This window comes from Phascolarctos cinereus, unplaced genomic scaffold, assembly GCF_003287225.1.
Source record: "Phascolarctos cinereus isolate Bilbo 61053 unplaced genomic scaffold, phaCin_HiC Scaffold_5;HRSCAF=322, whole genome shotgun sequence".
NCBI lineage: Eukaryota > Metazoa > Chordata > Mammalia > Diprotodontia > Phascolarctidae > Phascolarctos > Phascolarctos cinereus.
The window spans coordinates 333,539,538-333,560,570 of NW_027555958.1; the positions used below are offsets into that span (position 1 = coordinate 333,539,538).

Below are 21,033 nucleotides of genomic sequence, written 5' to 3' on the forward strand. Positions count from 1 at the left end.
TTCTTCTTAAATTAAAAAAAAAGACTGAGGAGAACTTAGAAAAAAATAATTGGGATGTAAGATTTTTGTTATTTTATTAAAATCTGAGAAACAATAGAAGCAATGTGTAGAGTAGTACTAAAAATCCTAATGGTGAAATCTATACATTTTACTGAGATTCCCTGACCAATTTATAAGATCCATACTTTGGGGAAAGTGGATTTTGGCATCAGATAGCATCAACTAAAACGTATCACAATTCAGCATAGCCATTGGAGGTCTGGTTTAGGTCTGCTGCCTGATGAGGTAGCTTCTCAATGCCATTCTGGTTTTGTAACTTGGTTATTGGTTATGGGGTTAAGTCATGGGCTAGCCCACTGTGTGTTTTTGAGTAGTTTCCATTGGGCTCCCTTGGTAATAGAATGCTGAGTTCCATTTGTCAACTCAGACACTCTCCAGAGTTTTCAGTGGATTGTTCTTGACTTACTAGAATGAATTATGGATCCTGGCTGTCTACCTCCATTTAGGTTTGTACGAGTCAGAAACTCTGCAGCTCTCTGAGGAAGAAAGTGAATGAAATCGAGAACCAGCTACCAGCCTTGCTTGAAGCCAAAATGCTTGCTGTTTCAGGTAAAATGACTGGGACATTAAAAGTGAAGGGAAGCTGAAAGGAAACGTTTAAGGGGACTCATTTGAAAATATTTGTTGATAAGACTTTGAGCTTGTACTTTAGGCTTTTTCAACAACTTGTTTTTATTTTCGGTTTTGAGTGGTATTTGCTTATATGCTGCTATTGACTTGAAGATCTCAAAGCACTTTCAATGGAATCTTATGTTTACATAGCCTCACCCCATTAAAGAGATGTAGAAATAACACATCTCCTTTATTAAGGTATAACTATTTATTGGATGTGAGTGTGCATACACAAAGTTGTTATTAGCTTTGTTTATTTATTTGCTTATTCATTCATTCATTCATTTGCTCACTCACTCCTTCACCCTTTTGTTTGTTTATGGTTGGTAACTCAAACTTCTTAAAGATGCAGGAACTATATTTCTACATGTATTCTGCATCATCCTTGCATCTCTTAGCTTGGGGTCATGCACCTAGTGGTTTCTTAATTAATGTGATTTGATGATATCATTCCTGTTTTACCAATGGAGAAGGGAAGGCATCATAAATTAAAGAGATATGTTGGGGGCAGAGCCAAGATGGTGGAGTAAAAGCAGTGACTAGCTTGAGCTCTCCCCCAAACCCCTCCAAATACCTATAAAAAATGGCTCTAGACAAATTCTAAAGCAGCAGAACCCACAGAAAGAGTGAAACAAATTTCCATCCCAAGACAGCCTGGATGGTTGATCGGAAAGGTGTATTGCACCAGGCAGGTAGAGGAGCTCAGTGTGGCGTGGGCGCACAGGCCACAGCAAACCTGGAGCAGGCCTCAGAGGACTGAATCGCAGGCAGCTGTGGTGGTTTCCAGACCTCTCAACCCACAAATGCCAAAGACAATTTAGAAGGTCAGTGGGAAAAGTCTGTTTCTGTGGTGCTGGGAGAGGAGAGCGGGGTCCCATCCCTACTCCCCCAGGTTGGCCCGAGGTGGCGGCTGCCTCCTGAGCTTCCGGCCCACAGACTGAGGGGGAATCGAGTGGCTGATTAGAGGGGAATTGCAGGGATCTCTCTGCTGGTGCAGGATTCTCTTGCTTTGCCTGTGCTTGGATCTGGGTCACAGTTCTGGGTGGTGGTGGTGGGGCAAGGAGGAGTGCTGGTGTGGTGGAGCTTGTAGTGGTCAGGAAGAGAAAATTCTCTTCACAGTTCCAAGACAGAAAAGAGTGCTTGTGGTCAGTTACTCATAGAACAGAGTACAGGTCAGGAAAGGAGTAAACACCTCGCCCTTGATAATAGCACCTTAGAAGAACTGAAAATTTACAGGTCCCTAGAAATGTCTCTGAAAACAAGTGCACAAAACCCCTGAAGCTTGGGACAGTACATTCTCCACACTGGAAACAAACTCCTACCTTAATAGTTTGTAACTCATGTAATTGGCTGGAATCATGAGCAAGCAGCACAAGAAAGAGTCAGACTATATTATCTTACTTTGGTGACAAAGAAGATCAAAACGTACAACTAGAAGAAGAAGACAATGAAACCAAAGCTCCTACATCCAAAGCCTCCAAGAAAAATATGAATTGGTCCCAGGCCATGGAAGAGCTCAAGAAGGATTTTGAGAAGCAAGTAAGAGAAGCAGAGGAAAAACTGAGAGTGATGCTGAAGGAGACCCCAAAAAATACTGAAGAAAATAACACCTTAAAAAATAGCCTAACCCAAACGGCAAAAAAGTTTCAAAAAGCCAATGAAGAGAAGAATACCCTAAAAAGAAAAACTGGCCAAATGGAAAAGGAAGTCCAAAAGCTCACTGAAGAAAATACTTCCTTAAAAATTAGAATGGAGAAATTGGAAGCTAGTGACAATTTGAGAAATAAAGGCACTGTAACACTAATCCAAAAGAATGAAAAAATAGAAGAGAATGTGAAAATATCTCATTGGAAAAACAACTGAGCTGGAAAATAGATTCAGGGGAGAGAACTTAAAAATTATTGGACTGTCTGAAAGCCATGATCTAAATAAGAGCCTAGACATCGTCTTTCAAGAAATTATCAAGGAAAACTGCCCTGATATTTTAGAACCAGAGGGCAAAATAGAAATTGAAAGAATCCACTGATCACCTCCTGAAAGAGATCCCCAAAGGAAAACTCCTAGGAATATTGTAGCCAAATTCCAGAGTTCCCAGGTCAAGGAGAAAATATTACAAGCTGTCAGAAAGAAACAATTCAAGTATTGTGGAAACACAATCAGGATAACACAAGATTTAGCAGCTTCTACATTAAAGGACTACAGGGCATGGAATATAATATTCTGGAGGGCAACGGAGATGGAGACTACAACCAAGAATCACCTACCCAGTAAAACTGAGTATAATCCTTCAGGGGGAAAAATGGTCATTCAATGAAATAGGGGACTTTCAAGCATTCCTGAGGAAAAGACCAGAGCTGAATATAAAATTTGACTTTCAAATACAAGACTCAAGTGAAACATGGAATAGGTAAACAGGAAAGAGAAATCGTAAGAGACTTATTAAGGTTGAACTGTTTACATTCCTGCATGGAAAGATGATATTTGTAACTCATGAGTCCTTTGTCAGTGTTAGGTAGCAGGAGGGAAAAAAAATTATATGTATGTATAGATAGATAGATAGAGGGCACAGGATGAGTTGAAGATGAAGGGGTGATATCTGGAAAATAAAATTAAGGGGTGAGAGAGGATTATACTGGGAGAAGGAGAAAGGGGGAAGTAGAATGGGATAAATTATCTCGCATGAAACAGACAAGAAAAGGCTTTTACAGTGGAGGGGAAATGAGGGATGGTGAGAGGGAATGAGTGAATCTTATTGTCATAGGATTTGGCTTAAGGAGGGAATAACATACATACTCAATTGGGTATGGAAATCTATCTATCTTACTCCTACAGGAAAATAAGGGGGGAAGGGGAGGGACAAGAGAGCAGGGGTTTGATAGAGGGAAGGGCAGATTGGGGGAGGGGATAATAAAAAGCAGACTCTTCTGAGGAGGGATGGGGTCAAAAGAGAGAATAGAATAAATGGGGGGTAGGATAGGATGAAGGGAAATGTACTTAGTTTTTCGCAACAGGACTACTATGGAAGTGTTTTGCATGACTGCACATCTATAACCTTTATTGAGATGCTTGCCTTTTCAATGAGGGTGGGTGAGGAGGGAGGAAGGGAGAAAATTTGTAATCCAAAGTTTTAAAAACACATGTTAAAAAGAAATTAATTAAAAAAACGAGATATGTCTATTGAGAAGGCCATTCAAGGAGATGCGAGTAGGTCTTAGAAGTGTGTACTTCCATTCTGAATATTCAAAATCTACACATCCTCCTCATTTGATAATTACTAGTCAATATATTTCAAAATGTCTGCAAACCAGGTACTCTGAAAACAACATGCTACTTCCCATTTGCATAATGCTTCACAATGTGCTTTCACAAGCATTATTTTATTTGATCCTTACAAAAACTTTGTGAAGTAGGTAGCTGTCAATTGAGCTTTGTCCTTCATTAGGATCAATCATGGGAGTGTGTCATTTCAGTCATTTTTGACTCTGTGAGCCCATTTGGGGTTTTCTTGGCAGAGATACTGGAGTGATTTGCCATTTTCTTCTCCAGCTTGTTTTACAGATGAGGAGCTAAAGCAAACAGGGTTAAGTGATTTACCCAGGGTCACATGGCTGGTAAGTGTCAGAGGCCAGATTTGCACTCAGGAAGATGAGTCCTCCTGACTTCAGACTCAGTGCTCTATCCTCTATACCGTCTAGCTAGCCTATTGTATTTGGCAGATGAAGAAATTGAGTCACAGATAGATTAAGTCACTTGCCTGAGGTTAACCAGCTAATTAGTGGCATGTGCATGATTAGAACTCAGGTCTTGTGACTCAGCTCCCTGCTAACCCTAATGGTTCAGGATTCTCAACCTAAGATCTGTGAATGTGTTAAAAATTTTTTTCTAATTGATTTCCTTTGTAATACTATATACTTTATGCATTTAAAATATTATTCTGGGAAGGGATCCATGACACATGAAAAAAGATGAATAACTCTTGCACTAAGATCATGGAAGCCACTCCAACAGAAACCCTTGGTATAGTAAATAGAGTGCTAGATTTAGAGCCAGGAAGACCTGAGTTTAAATTCTGCCTTAGATGTTTACTTGCCATGTCACTCTAGACAAGCCACTCAATCTTTCTGGACTCAGTTCTGATGTAAAGGCTTTTAAGGTCCCTTTTAGCTCTCAATCTGTGACCTTCTGATCTTTACTGATGTCCAGCTTTGTGAAAAATTATATGGGATCATGGGAAAGTAGTTTAGTTCTATAATGAAGGCATTGAATATTTACTGAGTTTTATAGGTTAGATGAACCCACAAACCTATCAACTTCAGAAGAGCCATAAAAATTTAACAAAAAGGTATAATAATTACATGTATGGGTTTTAAATGACATTTGAAAATGGAATACAATAATTGGCAGCTTCTGCTCTTCAGATCATTAAACAACTAATGTTGGCAGCTAAAGAGCAATTTGGTCCTTGGCGCAGTCATGCATGTTATTTACAACCAGAGAAACAGTGAAATGTGAATGTGGGGCCGGCTTGTAACAGCTTTCCATGTCATTTACTTGAAATTACTGCCCCATTTACAAGGAGGGGGAACAAGATTGAACACAATTTTGATTCTGAGTTAGACTACTTGTCTTTGTCAATCAGTTGGTTTACTCCAGGAATACAGACCAAGTGGATGCCTCTCCATTAACAGAGGGAGGCAGTGTACCTTGTTCAGATATGAAGAGTATCTTTTTCAAATGTCTAAGAAATGGATGTGGGCACGTGGGTTGAGAATATTGTGGTTTTTTAAAATCCTGTTGATAAGCTGGGAAATCTGGCAACTCAGATCTGTGTTAAAGTTTAAGTAGGTGGTGCAGTAGATAGAGTGTAGGACCTGAAGCAAGAAAGTTCAAACCTGAGTTCAAATCTGGTCTCTGACACTCCCTAGCTGTGTTACCCTGGGCAAGTCGCTTAACCCTGTTTGCCTCAGTTTCCTCATATATAAAATAAGCCGGAGAAAGAAATGACAAAACCACTCCAGGAATTTTGCCAAGAAAACTCCAAATGGGGTCACGAAGAGTTGGACATGACTGAAACAACTGAACAAGGCAGTGTAATGAAGAAGTGTTATATCCTTTTGGGGTAGCTAGGTGGCACAGTGGATAGATTGCTGGGCCTCAAGTAAGGAAGACTCATCTTCCTGAGTTCAAATCTAGCCTCAAAACTTAACTAGTTGTGTCACCCTGAGCAAATCGCTTAACCCTGTTTGCCCTAGTTTCTTCATCTGTAAAATGAGCTGGAAAAGGAAATGGCAAACCACTCTAGTATCTTTGCTAAAAAGACCTGAGTTGGAAACAGCTGAACAATAATGACCATTCAATAATAGTAACCACAACAACTTTAGCGTTCATATAGTACTTTAAGGTATGCAAAGTGCTTTATAAATATTATCTCCTTTTATCCTTACAACAGCCCTGGAAAATAGATTTCCAATAGAAACCATGTTATTTAGATGATAGGTTCTAGAGTTCTATCAACACAATGCTTCAGCTACTTCATAGGTTGAATTGCCTTTTGTAGGCTGGAAAATAATGATCCCTTCTAACATTGTTTCTCTGGGAAAATGTGTTCTGTGTTTAAGGCAACTGACTTGCAAACCCCACTAGAAAAACTTCCTTTTGAATAAACCCATTTGTAAGGTAGGACCACTCTATGCTAACAAAGCCAGAGCTCCATTGTCTGACTATATTTACATCTGTCTTAGAGAAGAACACAGGGCCATATTCAGGGCTTCTTCCTTGAGTACTTTGTGCCTGAGGAGGGGAAGGAAAAGTAGAGGTTCAGTGTTCAAGGAGCTATATTCTTTGGCTTGGATATAGAACACCCAAGAAAGGAGAATTCTCTCTGGTCCTCATGGGCTATGCAGCTGCCATTCTTTCTGCAGTTATACCAAGGACTAAGTGCTCTTGGGATGAATATAGTGGAAGAAATCACTGAGAAGGACAAAAGGTTCTATTTTCATTCTCATTCTTGATCTCAGCATGAAAGAATTTCATGTTGTGCTTTATGTTTCCAATGGGTTGGTATTAGATTTTTTTTTATGATGGAGCTGTGGGCAAAACCCCAGTGCTTCTCAAAGAAAAGGAGGAAAGAAGCCTGGGTTTTAGTACTGACTCTGCTGGTAACTGGCTCTCTAACCTTGGGTATATCAGTTCATTCCTCTGGGCCTCAGTCTCCTCATCAATAAAATGAGAGGGGTTGGAGGGGAAGCTAGGTGGTGCAGTAGATAGAGCACTGGCCCTGAAATCAGAAGGATCTGAGTTTAAATCTGGCCTCAGACCAAACATTTGACACTTACTAGCTGTGTGACCCTGGGCAAGTCACTTAACCCCAATCTCCACCCCCCCCAAATGAGAGGGGTTGGGCTAAACCATTTGCAAAGCCTCTTCTAACTTTATGATTCTATTACATAGCATTGACTAATAGACATAGCATTGTATAGCAATTCTAGTTCAGACAAGGACTGTTTTTGTAGAGCTTCTGTTAACTATGTGGGACACATGGTCCCTCACCAAGAGGTGAGTATTGACCTTGAAAAGTCACCAATATTCCTTACCTAGGCACATCTGAAAAATTATGAAAGCTGTGCAGTGTTGGAGCTACCAACCCACAGATATGAAAGCACTTTATTATGATTTTGGAAAACCAGGCCAGGAAAAGATTATGGAGCTGGTGTGGCAGGTTCTACAGACCCAAGATAGTGGCAAATGTCTCTAAGAAGTGTGAAATTTGTGCTCACTGTCTTCAGAGAAAAGAGAGGCTGTCTGGTACAGTGGAGAGATGTTGGATTTGGAATCAGAATACTTGGATTTGAACCTTGGCTCTGTTTGTTATAGTAGTATGACTTTGGGAAAGCCACTTCATCTTGCTAGATTGTGTCTGCCTTTCTTTGTATCCACAGGGCTTAGCATGATGCCTAGCATGCAGTGAATGCTTAATACATGCTTATTTAATGACTGATTGATCTTTCAGGGTCTCAGGTAATAGTTTAAGAGAGTGCATTGAACATTTATCCATGCTAGTGTAGCCTTTAGCCAGAACCCTTAAGCAGAAAGAACCAAAGGGGTTTTATAATCTTTATGGAATTAGCCTGGAGTTGAAACAACAGATTTGCTTTCTACTTTCCTGGTCTAATGTTTAAGAAGACCAAACCCAGGTGGGGCTGAGTATATGTGTGTTAGAGATTGAGAAATAGTGAGTCTGAATATAATCTCCTCCCTACTTCTTCCCCATAGTGCTTGGGGTCCTTTGGCCCCCAGCGTATGCTGTGACTGTGGACTAATATTAGACCTTAAGTCAGAACTTTCTTTGAAGTACCAAGACTTTGGTGATGCTTTGAACATTGTTAAGGCAGCGAAGTTCTCCTCACATAGGTCATACACAGTTGTGTAATCAGTCTGGTCTTGAAAGCAGTAATTCCAGCCAGTTGAATGTAATTTTTGATCAAACCATAGGGTGCTGATTGTTCGTTCATTCTTGCAAAACATGCTCTTTTACATTAACTATGGTTTCCATCTAGCTTATAAGATTGTGCACTTTTTTCTTCAGGAAAATTTTTCCCATCATATCAGTGTTCATTAACCCTTAATTACTAACTCCATCCCACTTCCTAAGGTCAAGCAAGGTCCCAGGCTTTTCATGGAAAAGAAGATAAGAGATGACAGAAAGCAAAACTACTCAATTCCTGTTTCAATTCTGTTTTCTCTACCTAGAAGAATGTTAGAATAAGAATGGGAGAGGGACTAAACTTATGATTTTATAAGTAAAGGAAATTCTTAGATGAGGACAATCCATCTAAAATGCAGGTTGACACCTTCTTTTCAACATATAGTCTTAGAAAATTGCCTAAAATACTAAGAGATTGGGGCAACTAGATGGCTCAATGGATAAAGCACCAGCCCTGGATTCGGGAGGATCTGAGTTCAAATCCGGTCTCGGACACGTAACACTTACTATCTGTGTTACCCTGGGTAAATCACTTAACCGTAGCCAAAAAAAAATACTAAGAGGTCAAGTAACTTGCCCAAGGTTATATAGCTAATATGTGTCAGAGGCAGGATTTGAACCTAGGACTTCCTCGCTTTTAGTCTAGTTCTATAGCCGCTATTCTAAGCTGCCTTTCTAGACTGAGAATGATAAATGAAAAATAGTCGAGAAAGAATTGAAATCCAAGAGAAGTGTGAGGATAATAAGAGAATATTGAATTGCCTTCAACGAGTTCAGGTCACCTGGCATGAATAAACTACAACTTTAGGTACTAAAATAATTTAAGAATATAATTACTAAACTGTGACCAGTATTTTTTTTAAGTTTTCAACATTTACTTCCACAAGATTTGAGTTCCAAATTTTCACCCCATTTCACCCCTCCCCCCACCCCAAGATGGCATGCATTCTGAATACCCCTTCCCCTAGTCCGCCTTCTCTTCTATCTCTCCCCGCTTTGCTTATTCCCTTCCCCTTCTATTTTCCTGTAAGGCAGGATAGACTTCTGTACCCCATTTCCTGTATTTCTTATTTCCCAGTAGCATGTGAATGCATTTTTTTAAAAAACATGTGTTTTTAAAACTTTGGGCTCCAAATTTTCTCCCTTCCTCCCTCCCCACCCACCCTCATTGAAAAGGCAAGCAACTCAATATAGGTTATACATGTGCAGCCGTACAAAACACTTCCATAGTAGACATGTTGTGAAAAACTAACTCTATTTCCCTTAATCCTATCCTGCCCCCCCATTTATTCTATTCTTTCTTTTGACCCTGTCCCTCCTCAGAAGTATTTGCTTCTGATTACCCCCTTTCCCAATCTGCCCTCCTCTCTATCATCCCCCTGATCTCATGTCCCCTTCCCTCCTTATTTTCCTGTAGGGTAAGACAGATTTCCATACCCAATTGAATGTGTATGTTATTCCCTCCTTAAGCCAGGTCCTATGAGAATAAGATTCACTGATTCCCTCTCACCTTCCCCTATTTCCCCTCCGCTGTAAGAGCCTTTTCTTTTCTGTTTTTTTTTTGTGAGATAATTTACCCTGTTCTACCTCTCCCTTTCTTCTTCTCCTAGTATAATCCTCTCTCATCCCTTAATTTTATTCTCCAGATATGACCCCTTAATCTTCAACTCACCCTGTGCCCTCTACCTACCTACCAACCTATCATCTATCTATCTATCTATCTATCTATCTATCTATCTATCTATCTATCTATCTATCTACATACATACATACATATAATTTTCCCCCCTCCAACTATCCTAATACTGACAAAGGTCTCACAAGTTATAAATATCATCTTTCCATGCAGGAATGTAAACAGTATAACCTTAATAAGTCTTTTATGATTACTCTTTCCTGTTTACCTCTTCCATGTTTCACTTGAGTCCTGTATTTGAAAGTCAAATTTTCTATTCAGCTCTGGTCTTTTCATCAGGAATGCTTGAAAGTCCTCTATTTCACTGAATGACTATTTTTTCCCCTGAAGGATTATACTCAGTTTTGCTGGATAGGTGATTCATGGTTGTAATCCTATCTCTTTGACCTCTGAAGTATTATATTCCATGCCCTGCAGTCTTTTAAGGTACAAGCTGCTAAATATTGTGTTATCCTGATTGTATTTCCACAATACTTGAATTGTTTCTTTCTGGCAGCTTGTAATATTTTCTCCTTGACCTGGGAACTCTGGAATTTGGCTACAATGTTCCTAGGAGTTTTCCTTTGGGGATCTCTTTCAGGAGGTGATCAGTGGATTCTTTCAATTTCTATTTTGCCCTCTGGTTCTAAAATATCAGGGCAGTTTTCCTTGATAATTTCTTGAAAGATGATGTCTAGGCTCTTTTTTGATCATGGCTTTCAGATAGTCCAATGATTTTTAAATTCCCTCTCCTGGATCTATTTTCCAGCTCAGTTGTTTTTCCAATGAGATATTTTACATTCTCTTCTATTTTTTCATTCTTTTGGATTTGTTTTACAGTCTTGATTTCTCATAAAGTCACTATTTTCCAATTGCTCTATTCTAATTTTTAAGGAAGTATTTTCTTCAGTAAGCTTTTGGACTTCCTTTTCCATTTGGCCAATTTTGCTTTTTAGGGCATTCTTTCCTCATTGGCTTTTTGGACCTCTTTTGCCATTTGGGTTAGGCTATTTTTTAAGGTGTTATTTTCTTCAGTATTTTTTTTGGGGGGGTCTCCTTTAGCAAGCTGTTGACTTGTTTTTCATGATTTTCTTGCATCACTCTCATTTCTCTTCCCAGTTTTTCCTCTACTTCTCTTACTTGCTTCTCAAAATCCCTTTTGAGCTCTTCCAAGGCCTGGGACTGATTCATATTTTTCTTGAAGGCTTTGGATATAGGAGCTTTGACTTTGTGGTCTTCTTCTGGTTGTATGTTTTGATCTTCTTTGTCACCAAAGTAAGATAATATAGTCTGACTCTTTTTGTGCTGCTTGCTCATGATCCCAGCCAATTACTTGAGTTTTAAACTCTTTGTTAAGGTAAGAGTCTGCTTCCAATGTGGAGAGTATACTGTCCCAAGCTTCGGGGGTTTGTGCAGCTGTTTTCAGAGATACTTGTAGGGACCTGTAAATTTTCAGTTCTTGCAAGGTGGGCGAGGTGTTTACTCCTTTCCTGCCCTGTGCTTTGGTCTATTAGTGACCACAAACATTCCTTTCTGTCCTGGAACTGTGAGGAAGGTTTCCTGTCTTCTGCCAGTACAAGCTCCACCATGCCAGCACTCCTCCTTGCCCCAGGACCATAGCCCAGAACTGTTACCCAGATCCAAGCATGGGCAAAGCAAGAGATTCCTGCCTCAGCACTGGCAAAGAGATCCCTGCAATCCCTCTCTGATCAGCCACTGGATTCCCCCCTCAGTCTGTGGGCGGGAAGCTAAGGACGCAGCCACTGCCCTGGTGCCCTTGCTCTGGGCTCTGCACTCTGCACTCTGGAACTGGCTGTGACCTAGCTCCTCTGTCACCGCAGAAACAGACTTTTCCCACTGACCTTCTAAGTTGTCTTAGGCATTTGTGGGTTGAGAGGTCTGGAAGCTGCCACAGCTGCCCGCAATTCAGTCCTCTGAGGCCTGCTTCAGGTTTGCTGTGGACTGCATGCCCACACCACACTGCACTCCTCTTTCTGTCCCACATGATATACCTTTCCGATCAATCATCCAGATTGTCTTGGGCTGGAAATTTGGTTCACTCTCTCTTTTTGTGGGTTCTGCTCCTTTAGAATTTGTTTAGAGCAATTTTTTATAGGTATTTGGAGGGGTTTGGAGGAGAGCTCAAGCAAGTTACTGCTTTCACTCTGCCATCTTGGCTCCGTGCCCCCTTCCTTGTGCGACCAGTAATTTTTAAGGAACTGTCATGAATAGGAGAGGTGTTTCAGTTCTGGACAAAATGGTTATTTTTTTTTCCTAAAGGGAAAGAAGGGATAAATTGGGAACATTTTTTTTAAAAAAAATTTTCAAAAAGGGAAATAAGGTATATATTTCTTTACTCATTTTTAATTTTTGTTTTGTTTCAAATTTATTTTTTCCTTCTACCCCTCCCTCACTCATTAAGAAGGCAAGAAATATAAGGTATGTAGTTCAAAAAACTTTCAAATTTAATTTTGTTATTATGAATGTAACAAAAATGAGCATTTCCCTGTTATGAATAGAATGAACTACCACTTTTGCAGAATAGTTTTTTATATATTTCAAGTTTAACTTTTGCTTCAAACAGTACCCTGTTTGTGTTCCCTTCTGAATTTCCTTATGCTTTGGTATTTATTTTAAAAAATGGTTTATTGACATTTTTCTTTTTTTTTTAAAGTACCACTATTACTAACCCTGTAACAAATAAGTATAGTCACTCAAAACAAATCCACACATTGGCTATATCTAAAAAATATAGTTCTCATTCTGTATGTCTAGCCTATAAACTCTCTGCCAAGAAGTGGGGAGCATGGATTCATTTTCAGTCTTCTGGAGTAGGTATTGGTTGTTGCATTGCTCATAGTTCCTAACTCTTTCAGAGTTGTTTTAAAATTATGCTCTTAGTTCTGCTCACTTTGTTTTGCATCAGTTAATGTAAATGCTGCTTGTTTCATTATTTCTTATGGTAAAATAAGATTCCATTACATCCATAATATCCACATACCACAATTTGTTTGGCCAAATAATTATTCCACAGATTACAGGTACTAACCTTGTCTAAAATTCTTCGCTACAACTAAGAGTACAGCTATACATATTTTCATGCATATCGATCCTTTCTCATTGTCTTTGATTTGTTTGGAGTATAAGCCTAGCAGTGATATTCTGGGTCAAAAGGAATATACATAGTTTAGTGAATTTTGAATGTAGTTCAAAATTGGTTTCTATAATGGCTGGATCATTACATAGCTCCACCAAAATCATATTAGAGTGTGCCTGTCATAGTATTGCTCTAATCATTGTCATTTTCCTTTTTTTTCTACCCTTGTCAATCTTATGGGTGTGAAAAAGAATCTAAGAGTTGTTTAAATTTATGTTTTTTGTCTTAATCGTAATTTAAAGCAATTTAAAATTTTTTGTTACTTTGGATTTCTTCCATTGTAAACTTCCTGTTTATATTCTTTGAAAATTTATCTCTTGGGGAATGGGTTTCATTCTTATATATTTGTATTGGTTTTTTATTGTCTTGGCCATCAGACTTTTAGCTGAGAAATTTCCTGAAGGGATTTCCCCCCTCATCAGTTTCTCTTAAAATTCTAACTGAATTGATTTTGTCTGCAGGGGAAAAAAACCCAATCTTTTACATTTTATGCACTCAGAATTTTCTATCATATCTTCTGTAATGTTCTCTATTACTTTTTTTTTCAATCAAAGACTCTTTCCTTATCTACTCCAGTCATTTTGAGTCACATTCGACTCTTCTTGCTCCTATTGGGAATTTTTTTTGGCAAAGATACTAGAGCAGTTTGTCATTTCCTTCTCTGGCTCATTTTACAAATGAGGAAACTGAGGCAAACAAGGTTAAGTGATTGCTTAGTGTTACACAGCTGTAATATAATTTATACCTATTTTTCTATTTTTTCATGTCTTTATGTTTATCCCATTTGGAGACATTTGGAGCTTATTATGATATGGTTTGAAATATTAATCTAAATTTAACTTCTGTCAGACTGCTTTCCAGTTTTCCCAGAAGATTTTGCAATAGCGAGTCCTTGCTCCAGTAGTTGGTCCTTGGGTTTATCAAATACCATACTACTGTCTTCACTTGCTTCTGGATTTTGTCTACTAAATGTGTTCCATTAATCAATTTTTCTATTTCAAATTTTAGTCTGGTGCATTTAATCTTGAATTCTTGTAAAATTCTGGAATGTATTAAAGGGATTTTTATGAATGTTTAGAAAAGGAAGTTTTGATTGCTGTAAGCTCACATGGGTTCATTAAAAATAATCATATTAGATTAATTGTTTCCCATTTTTACATACTGAACTGGTAAGACAGTAGAATGCTGTAGGCATTGTGAAAGATATTATAGCATGAGATCATAGATTCAGAGTTGTAAATGACCTTAGAGATCATCTAGTCCAACCAGCTAATGAGAAAAATGAGGCTGGAGAGTTGAAATTACTAAGATCACACAACCAGTAAAGAGATGGGATTCAAATATAGAATTTTTGATGTCATGCCCATTACTCTTGGCATTATATCTCACTTCCTCTCATCCTTGGACATCAATGTATTATACATCTTCTGGATAAGACAGAGAAATGTGAGGTGGATAGTGGTACAGTTTGATGGATTTTGAACTGGTGGATTTATTATCAACAAAGATTAATGGATAATTTTCAAGCTGGAGAGACCTCTCTAATGAACCCCAGGGAGTTATCTTTGGCCATGTTCTGCTTAATATTCTTATTAATGACTCCAGTGAAGGCATAATGGCATATTTATCAAATTTGTAGTTGATACTGCACAAATTTTGGAAGGATATGGCTAACAGATTGAATGACAAAATTAAGATCCAAAAAGATCTGGACGGGCTGAAATTGTTGGCTAACACTACAAAGATGCAATTTGATATGGATAAATGTAAGTTACTTCACTTAGATTAAAAAATACAGGAAAGGGGTGACATGGATAGAGAGCAATTCAAGTGAAAAAAAATTAAAGGGCTTATTGGACAGTAAACTAAATATAAATTGATAATGAGGTATAGTAGCCAAAAAGAGCTAATATGATTTTTATGCTATATTAATAGATCTAGAATGATAGAAGTGAATTTCCCATTATTCTTGTCTCTGGTCTGACTACACATAAAAAACATTGTATCCTGTTCTGGGCACCATGTTTTAGAATGTCCACAGACAAACTGGACAGAATCCAGGGTAGTACAACTAAATGTTGAAGGTACCATATGAGTAAACATTGGACAACTGATGAGAGTTAACTGGACCTCTAGCTCCTGTTTTAGGGCTATGCTGTTCTGTTTTATGAGAGCTCATTATATACACATGGCTTGGTCCTAGCCAGCTAACTATGCTTCACAACTGTCTTCTGGTTATTACCACTGTGGGACTATACTATCCCCCACTCCCCACTTCTTACTCTTAGAACAATAATCAAACCAGTGCTATCATAGCTTTTGAAAAAGGCACGTCGATTGATTGTCCTGTAGTTTTACTTCCTATCCTCATGCATCATCAGACTCAAACTCTCTTTCCTGGTCATTGTTCCACATATGTGCTTTTCTCCTTTGGAGGACAGATACTATTTCTCTCTTGTATTTGTGTTACTAGTACTTAGCACGGTGCCTAGCATATAAGCAATTACTTGTTTACTGATGGAGTGGGGGGGAATTATAATGTCCTTCAATGCCTGAAGCATAGTTATATTGAAGAGGGGTTTGATTTTTTTATGCTTGACTTTGGAGGGCATAATGAGGAAAAAAAGGAAAAGAATTCAGAGAAGCACAGGAAGAATCTACATGAACTGATACAGAAGGTAGTAAGCAGAACCATGACAATAGCATGCACAATGACCATAATAATGTAAATGGAAAGAACAAAAAGGAAGTTAAATGCTGTATAATTATAATGACCAATCTTTGCCCACAGAAAAGTTCAGAAAATGAATCCCTCTCCCTTCTTTGTAGTGGTAGGGGGACTATGGGTGTGGGACATTGCATATACTGTCATTCAGTTGATGTGGTGGTTAGTTTTTCTGAACTGATTTTTTTCTTTCTTCTTAAAATATTTGTTACAAGAGATGGCCTGATATGTAGGTGAGGTAAGGCATATATTCAGAAATAAAGGTGACATAAAAATGAAAGATCTTAAACTTAGAAAAATCTCCCCTCCCTTGAAACAAATTTCCATCTGTTTGTGGAAAGAGAAGTATACTAATACATTGCTGGTGTGGCTGTAGATTAGAAAAGCTATTCCAAGAAGAAATTTGAAAACATGCAAATAAAGTGACTAAGAAAGATGTTCATACCCAGAGATTCTGCTGCTAGGCATATGACCTCCAAAAAGGTCAATGACAGAAACAAAAGCCCCATATATGCAAAAAATGTTTGTAACAGCACCTTTCATGACAGCAAAGAAAGAGTAGATGTTCATCAGTTGAGATTAATTCTTTGCTGCACTACAGGAAATGACAAGTATGCTTATTACACAGAAACATGAAAAGTCTTATATGAATTGATGTAAAGTCAAGTAAGCAATACCAGGAAAACTATACATAATGACTATAACAATTTAAAGGGAAAAAACAAAAAACAATAGAAACCGAATATTGTAAAATTATAATAATCAAACTTAGTCCCAAAGAAGAGATATGAAAAGACACTTTTTCCTACTTCTTCACAGAGATCAGGGTTCATAGTGTAGAACATTGCATATGACTTTAGACTTCTTAACACATTGATTGGTTTTCCTAAATTTTTTCTTCTACCTCTTTGAAAACATTTTTTTTAAAAGGGGTGACTGTCTTTGAAGAATTTCGTAAGGAAAAGTAGGTTTTATATATATATATATAAAGATAGCAATAAAATCTATCAAAAAACAAACTGCCTCCAACAAAAAACAAAATAAAACAAAACCCACACCCAGGATTAATGAGTAAAAGTCACAAGGAAGCAGATTTTGGCTTAACAAAAGTAAATACTTCCTAGTAATTGGACGTATCTAAAAATATCATGCAATATTTTGAGAAGTTGTGAATTCCCTCTCATTGAAGGCCTTTGAGTGGAGGCTGCATGACCACTTTGGAGGGAGAATGAATTTGAAATATTCATAGTAGCTCTTTTTGTGGTGGCAAAGAATTGGAAATTGAGAGGATGCCCATCAATTGGGGAATGGCTGAGTAAGTTGTGATATATGAATGTAATGGAATACTATTGTGCTATAAGAAATGATGAACAGGTTGACTTCAGAAAAACCTGGAAAGACTTGCATGGTCTGATGTGAGTGAAATGAGCAGAACCAAGAGAACACTGTACACAGGAACAGTCATGTTGTGTGGTGACTAATATTGATAAACTTAACCCTTCCCAGCAATACAAGGATCTAAGACATCTCCAGAGGCCTTGTGATGGAAAATGCTATCCACATCCAAAGAAAGAACTATGGAGTTTGAATTGCTATTTTTTTTCTCTTCTATTGAGTTTTGTTTCCTCTTTCTGATGGTTCCTCCTATTGGTTTTAATTTATACTTACAATACCACTAATGTGAAAATATGTTTAATAGGAATGTAAATGTATAACCTATATCAGATTGTGTGCCATCTTGGGGAGGGTGGTAGGGAGGAAGGGGGAGAAAAATTTTAAACTCAAAAGCATATGGAAGTGATTATTGATAAATCAAAATAAATTAATAAAATTTTAAAAAAAGGGGAAAAAAAGAGAATGAAATTGAATGACCTCTGAAGGCCCCTTCCAAGCCGAAGATTGTATGATTGTATGAGGTCTGGTGGTGGTATGGGAAAGGATTCATCTTATATGACATTATTGAGATTTGATATAACACAAGAGCAGTTCTGCTAAGAGTATGTTCAGGAAGGAGACAGTAGTCATGCATTCAAAGCAATGATCTCCCACTTTTTTCTTTGTAGCCTAATTTTCATTCTCTGCTTAACTACTTATAAGTGATTTTATTCTTTCTTGTCATTCTTTAGCCAATACCCCTTGAGCTTCTAAATAATCTAAAGCCTCAATTTTTTCTCCCTCATCTCTACTCTGTATAGAATAGATTTATTCTTAAATGGAAAAATGTCTTTGATCATTATTGTTGATTGCATAGTCTGTTATCACAGACGGCTAATGTAAGAAATGCAGACATTGATGCCTTGGAAATAAGTCTTACTCAACGTGAGTGCCAACAAACTCTTCCAACAACTCCCTTTTGGTGCTTAGTGCTTCATGTTTTTTTGAACGCCGATTCCATCTGGGTAATCTGGAGCAATTAGTCTAGAAGATTGTTTATCTGACTATATGATGACAGACCCCCTCCTTCCCCCCCCTTGACCCTTTTCTATCATTGTGCTTACATATCTAAAGATAGTGAACACAATGGTGCTTTGTTGGCTAGAGATGAAGGTTGATCTTTGGTAGCCTATAAAACTAAGAAAATACTTTTTAAGGAAAATTATAAATGGGGGAAAATGCTATTCCAGATGTTAAGAGCAGGCTCAAGTTCAATCAGAAGCTTGTTGGACTCCTTCTAAAATTGTGGATGGGGTATATCTACCTTTAAAAACCAATTTTCCCTGCAGACACTGAGGGATTTGTATTATTGAGCTCTGACTGTAATTTCCTGCACATTCTGCTCAGAGTTACTTGAAATCTGTTCTTGACACATATTTTCTGGTAAAGGTATAGCTCATACAGAGGGGTCTTTAGACTTTTATTAAATTCTCCAGGTGGAGGGCCTACTGGTCCCTATTTTATCTCATTTCCTTGACTTTTCCATGCTCTAACACTTTTGCCAAAGTGACCTGTGCCTCTATTCCCAATGAAATGTAATATAATATAGAGGAGGACGTCCATCTTGAGGTCCTTAGAATGTTTAGGTCTTAATGGATTGTACAAAAATGGAGATCCTTCAGTAAAGAACAATTGTACCATGAGTCCTCTCAGGACAGGAAGAATTTTCTTTTCTAGTGACTGACCAAATTAACCTTAATTCATTGTAGCTCAGTGGTGTAGTGGATAGAGCACAGGAATTGGAGTCCTGAAGAACTAAAGTCAAATCTTGTCTTGCCCTTGACACTTATTAGCTGTGTGATCCCAGGCAAGTCACTTAACATCTCTTAGCCCTAAGTTAAATAAGAATAATAATAACACTTATCTCTCTGGGTTACTGTGAGGATCAGATGAGTTAAACATATGTGTGTGTGTGTGTGTGTGTGTGTGTGTGTGTATATACATATATATGTATATATAAACTGTAGTATAGTTCTTTGCAATCTTTAAAACACCATATAAGTGCTAGCTGGTATTATTATTATTATTATTATTATTATTACTAGCTATGTAACCTGGAGCAAGTCACTTAATCTCTCTCAACCTCAGTTTCCTTATCTGTAAAATAAGGATAATAATAACACCTACCTCTCAGGGTTATTGTGAGGTGAAAATGAGATAATGTTTGTAAAGTGTTTTATAAACCTTTAAGTGCTATGTAAATACTAGTTAGTATTATTATTAATAAGGTTAGAAGGAATTGCAATTTAAGAATAACTTTTGTCTGTCAGAGATCAGGAAGAAAATTTCAGAAAATGAAACATTCCGAAGTCAAAATACATAACAAAAACTTTTAAAAAGTGTGAATTCTCTCATCCAAGGAAACATTCTATACAGTGTTGGACACAAAGTAAAAGCGACTTCCTGTGACCACTTATTTTATCAGTCACATGAGTAAGTCAACATTTACACAAGGTGAAGAATTGTTTAGTTGTTTTCAGTTGTGTCCTATTCTTTGTGACCCCTTTTGGGGATACTGGAGTGGTTTGCTATTTCCTTTTCCAGCTCATTTTACAGATGAGGAACTGAGACAAACAGGGTCACATAACTAGTAAGTATTTGAGTCAACATTTGAATGCTGGTCTTCCTGACTCCAGGTCCAGTTCTCTATCTACTGCGCTGCCTAGCTGCCCTGGTGAGGAATAGAAAATGTTTATTTAGGTGTTTTTTTTAATGTGATCTTATTGTGGAATTGTGGGAAAAAACCATTTTGTGGACTAGTAAATGTTTTATACTACCATGGAAGCCTGACTGTTCATAAAATCCTTTGAATGAAAAGTGGTCAATAATTTGAGAGGTTAAGAAGCATGAAGATTGAGAAAACAAAACAAACCAAACCAAAACAATCAAATATCTATTTGAATAAGGAGGAGGTAGTTAGTAACCTTGGAGAGAGCATTTTTGGTTGGCCAGAAGTTAGATAGACATAGGAGAAGTGAGTGAAAGAAGTAGATACAAGTATAGGCGTGGTTTTCCCCTTAGGATTTTCATTGATCGAAGCACTTTGTAACCATGAAGTGTAGCATAAATTGTTTGGATGAATTGATTTGTCCAAGGGCATGAAGTGAGTTAGTTAGTAACAGAGTATAGTTAAGAATTCAGTTCTTTTCCCAGCTTTTCTCAGGTTCTGGGTTAGTTAGAGTAAGTGTCTGAGGTAGGATTTGAATTCAGGTCTTCCTGAATCCAGGCCCAGAGTTCTCTCTCCTAGGCCACAATTTAAATGAGAATAATGAACTTTTTTTCCCCCTCCTTACAGATATTACCAACAGAAAGGGTTATTTTAAACTATATTGGGGAAAAAAAGAATAAAAGAAAAGATGTGACATATGCTAGTAGTGGATGGGATAAAAACAGATGACAGAAGAAGGTACGATTACCCATGATTTATTTTGCTTCCTTTCCCTGCCGTTCTCCCAAACGTAAAGAATAATCTCGGTCGTGAAAAGATAGAACACAAATGGCAAATATGGATTAAAGCCCGAAAGAAAGGTAGTAGTAGAGAACCTAATTGCCTTTAGTAAGTACAAGTCCGTGGGCCCAGATGTATAGATGTGTAAATTACTTAACCTCTCTAGGACTTAGTTTCCTTATCCATAACATGGAGATAATAGTATCTACTTTACTGGGTTGTTGTGGAGATCAAATGTAATAACATGGAAAGCACTTTGCACAACTTAAAAGTGCTATAGAAGTGTTAGCTATTATTCCAGACTCCATATTTTAAGAAAGACTTTGATAATCTGGAGAGTAATTCAGAGAAGGGCACTGAGGCTGGTGAAGGGCCTTGAAAACATTAATTATTAATTAATTGAAGATTAATGGAAAGAACTGGTGATGTTTAGCATGGA

General features: G+C 37.8%; 1 protein-coding gene across 2 annotated transcripts in view; it reads left to right on the forward strand.

The window, feature by feature from the left end:
- Positions 1–21,033, forward strand: part of DISC1 (DISC1 scaffold protein) — a 527,908-nt gene that overhangs the window by 190,743 nt on the left and 316,132 nt on the right. For both annotated transcript variants that reach the window (XM_078156229.1, XM_078156230.1), the window contains exon 8: positions 507–609. In XM_078156229.1, the coding sequence (XP_078012355.1) occupies positions 507–609 (103 nt within the window). The remainder of the gene's footprint in view (positions 1–506; positions 610–21,033) is intronic.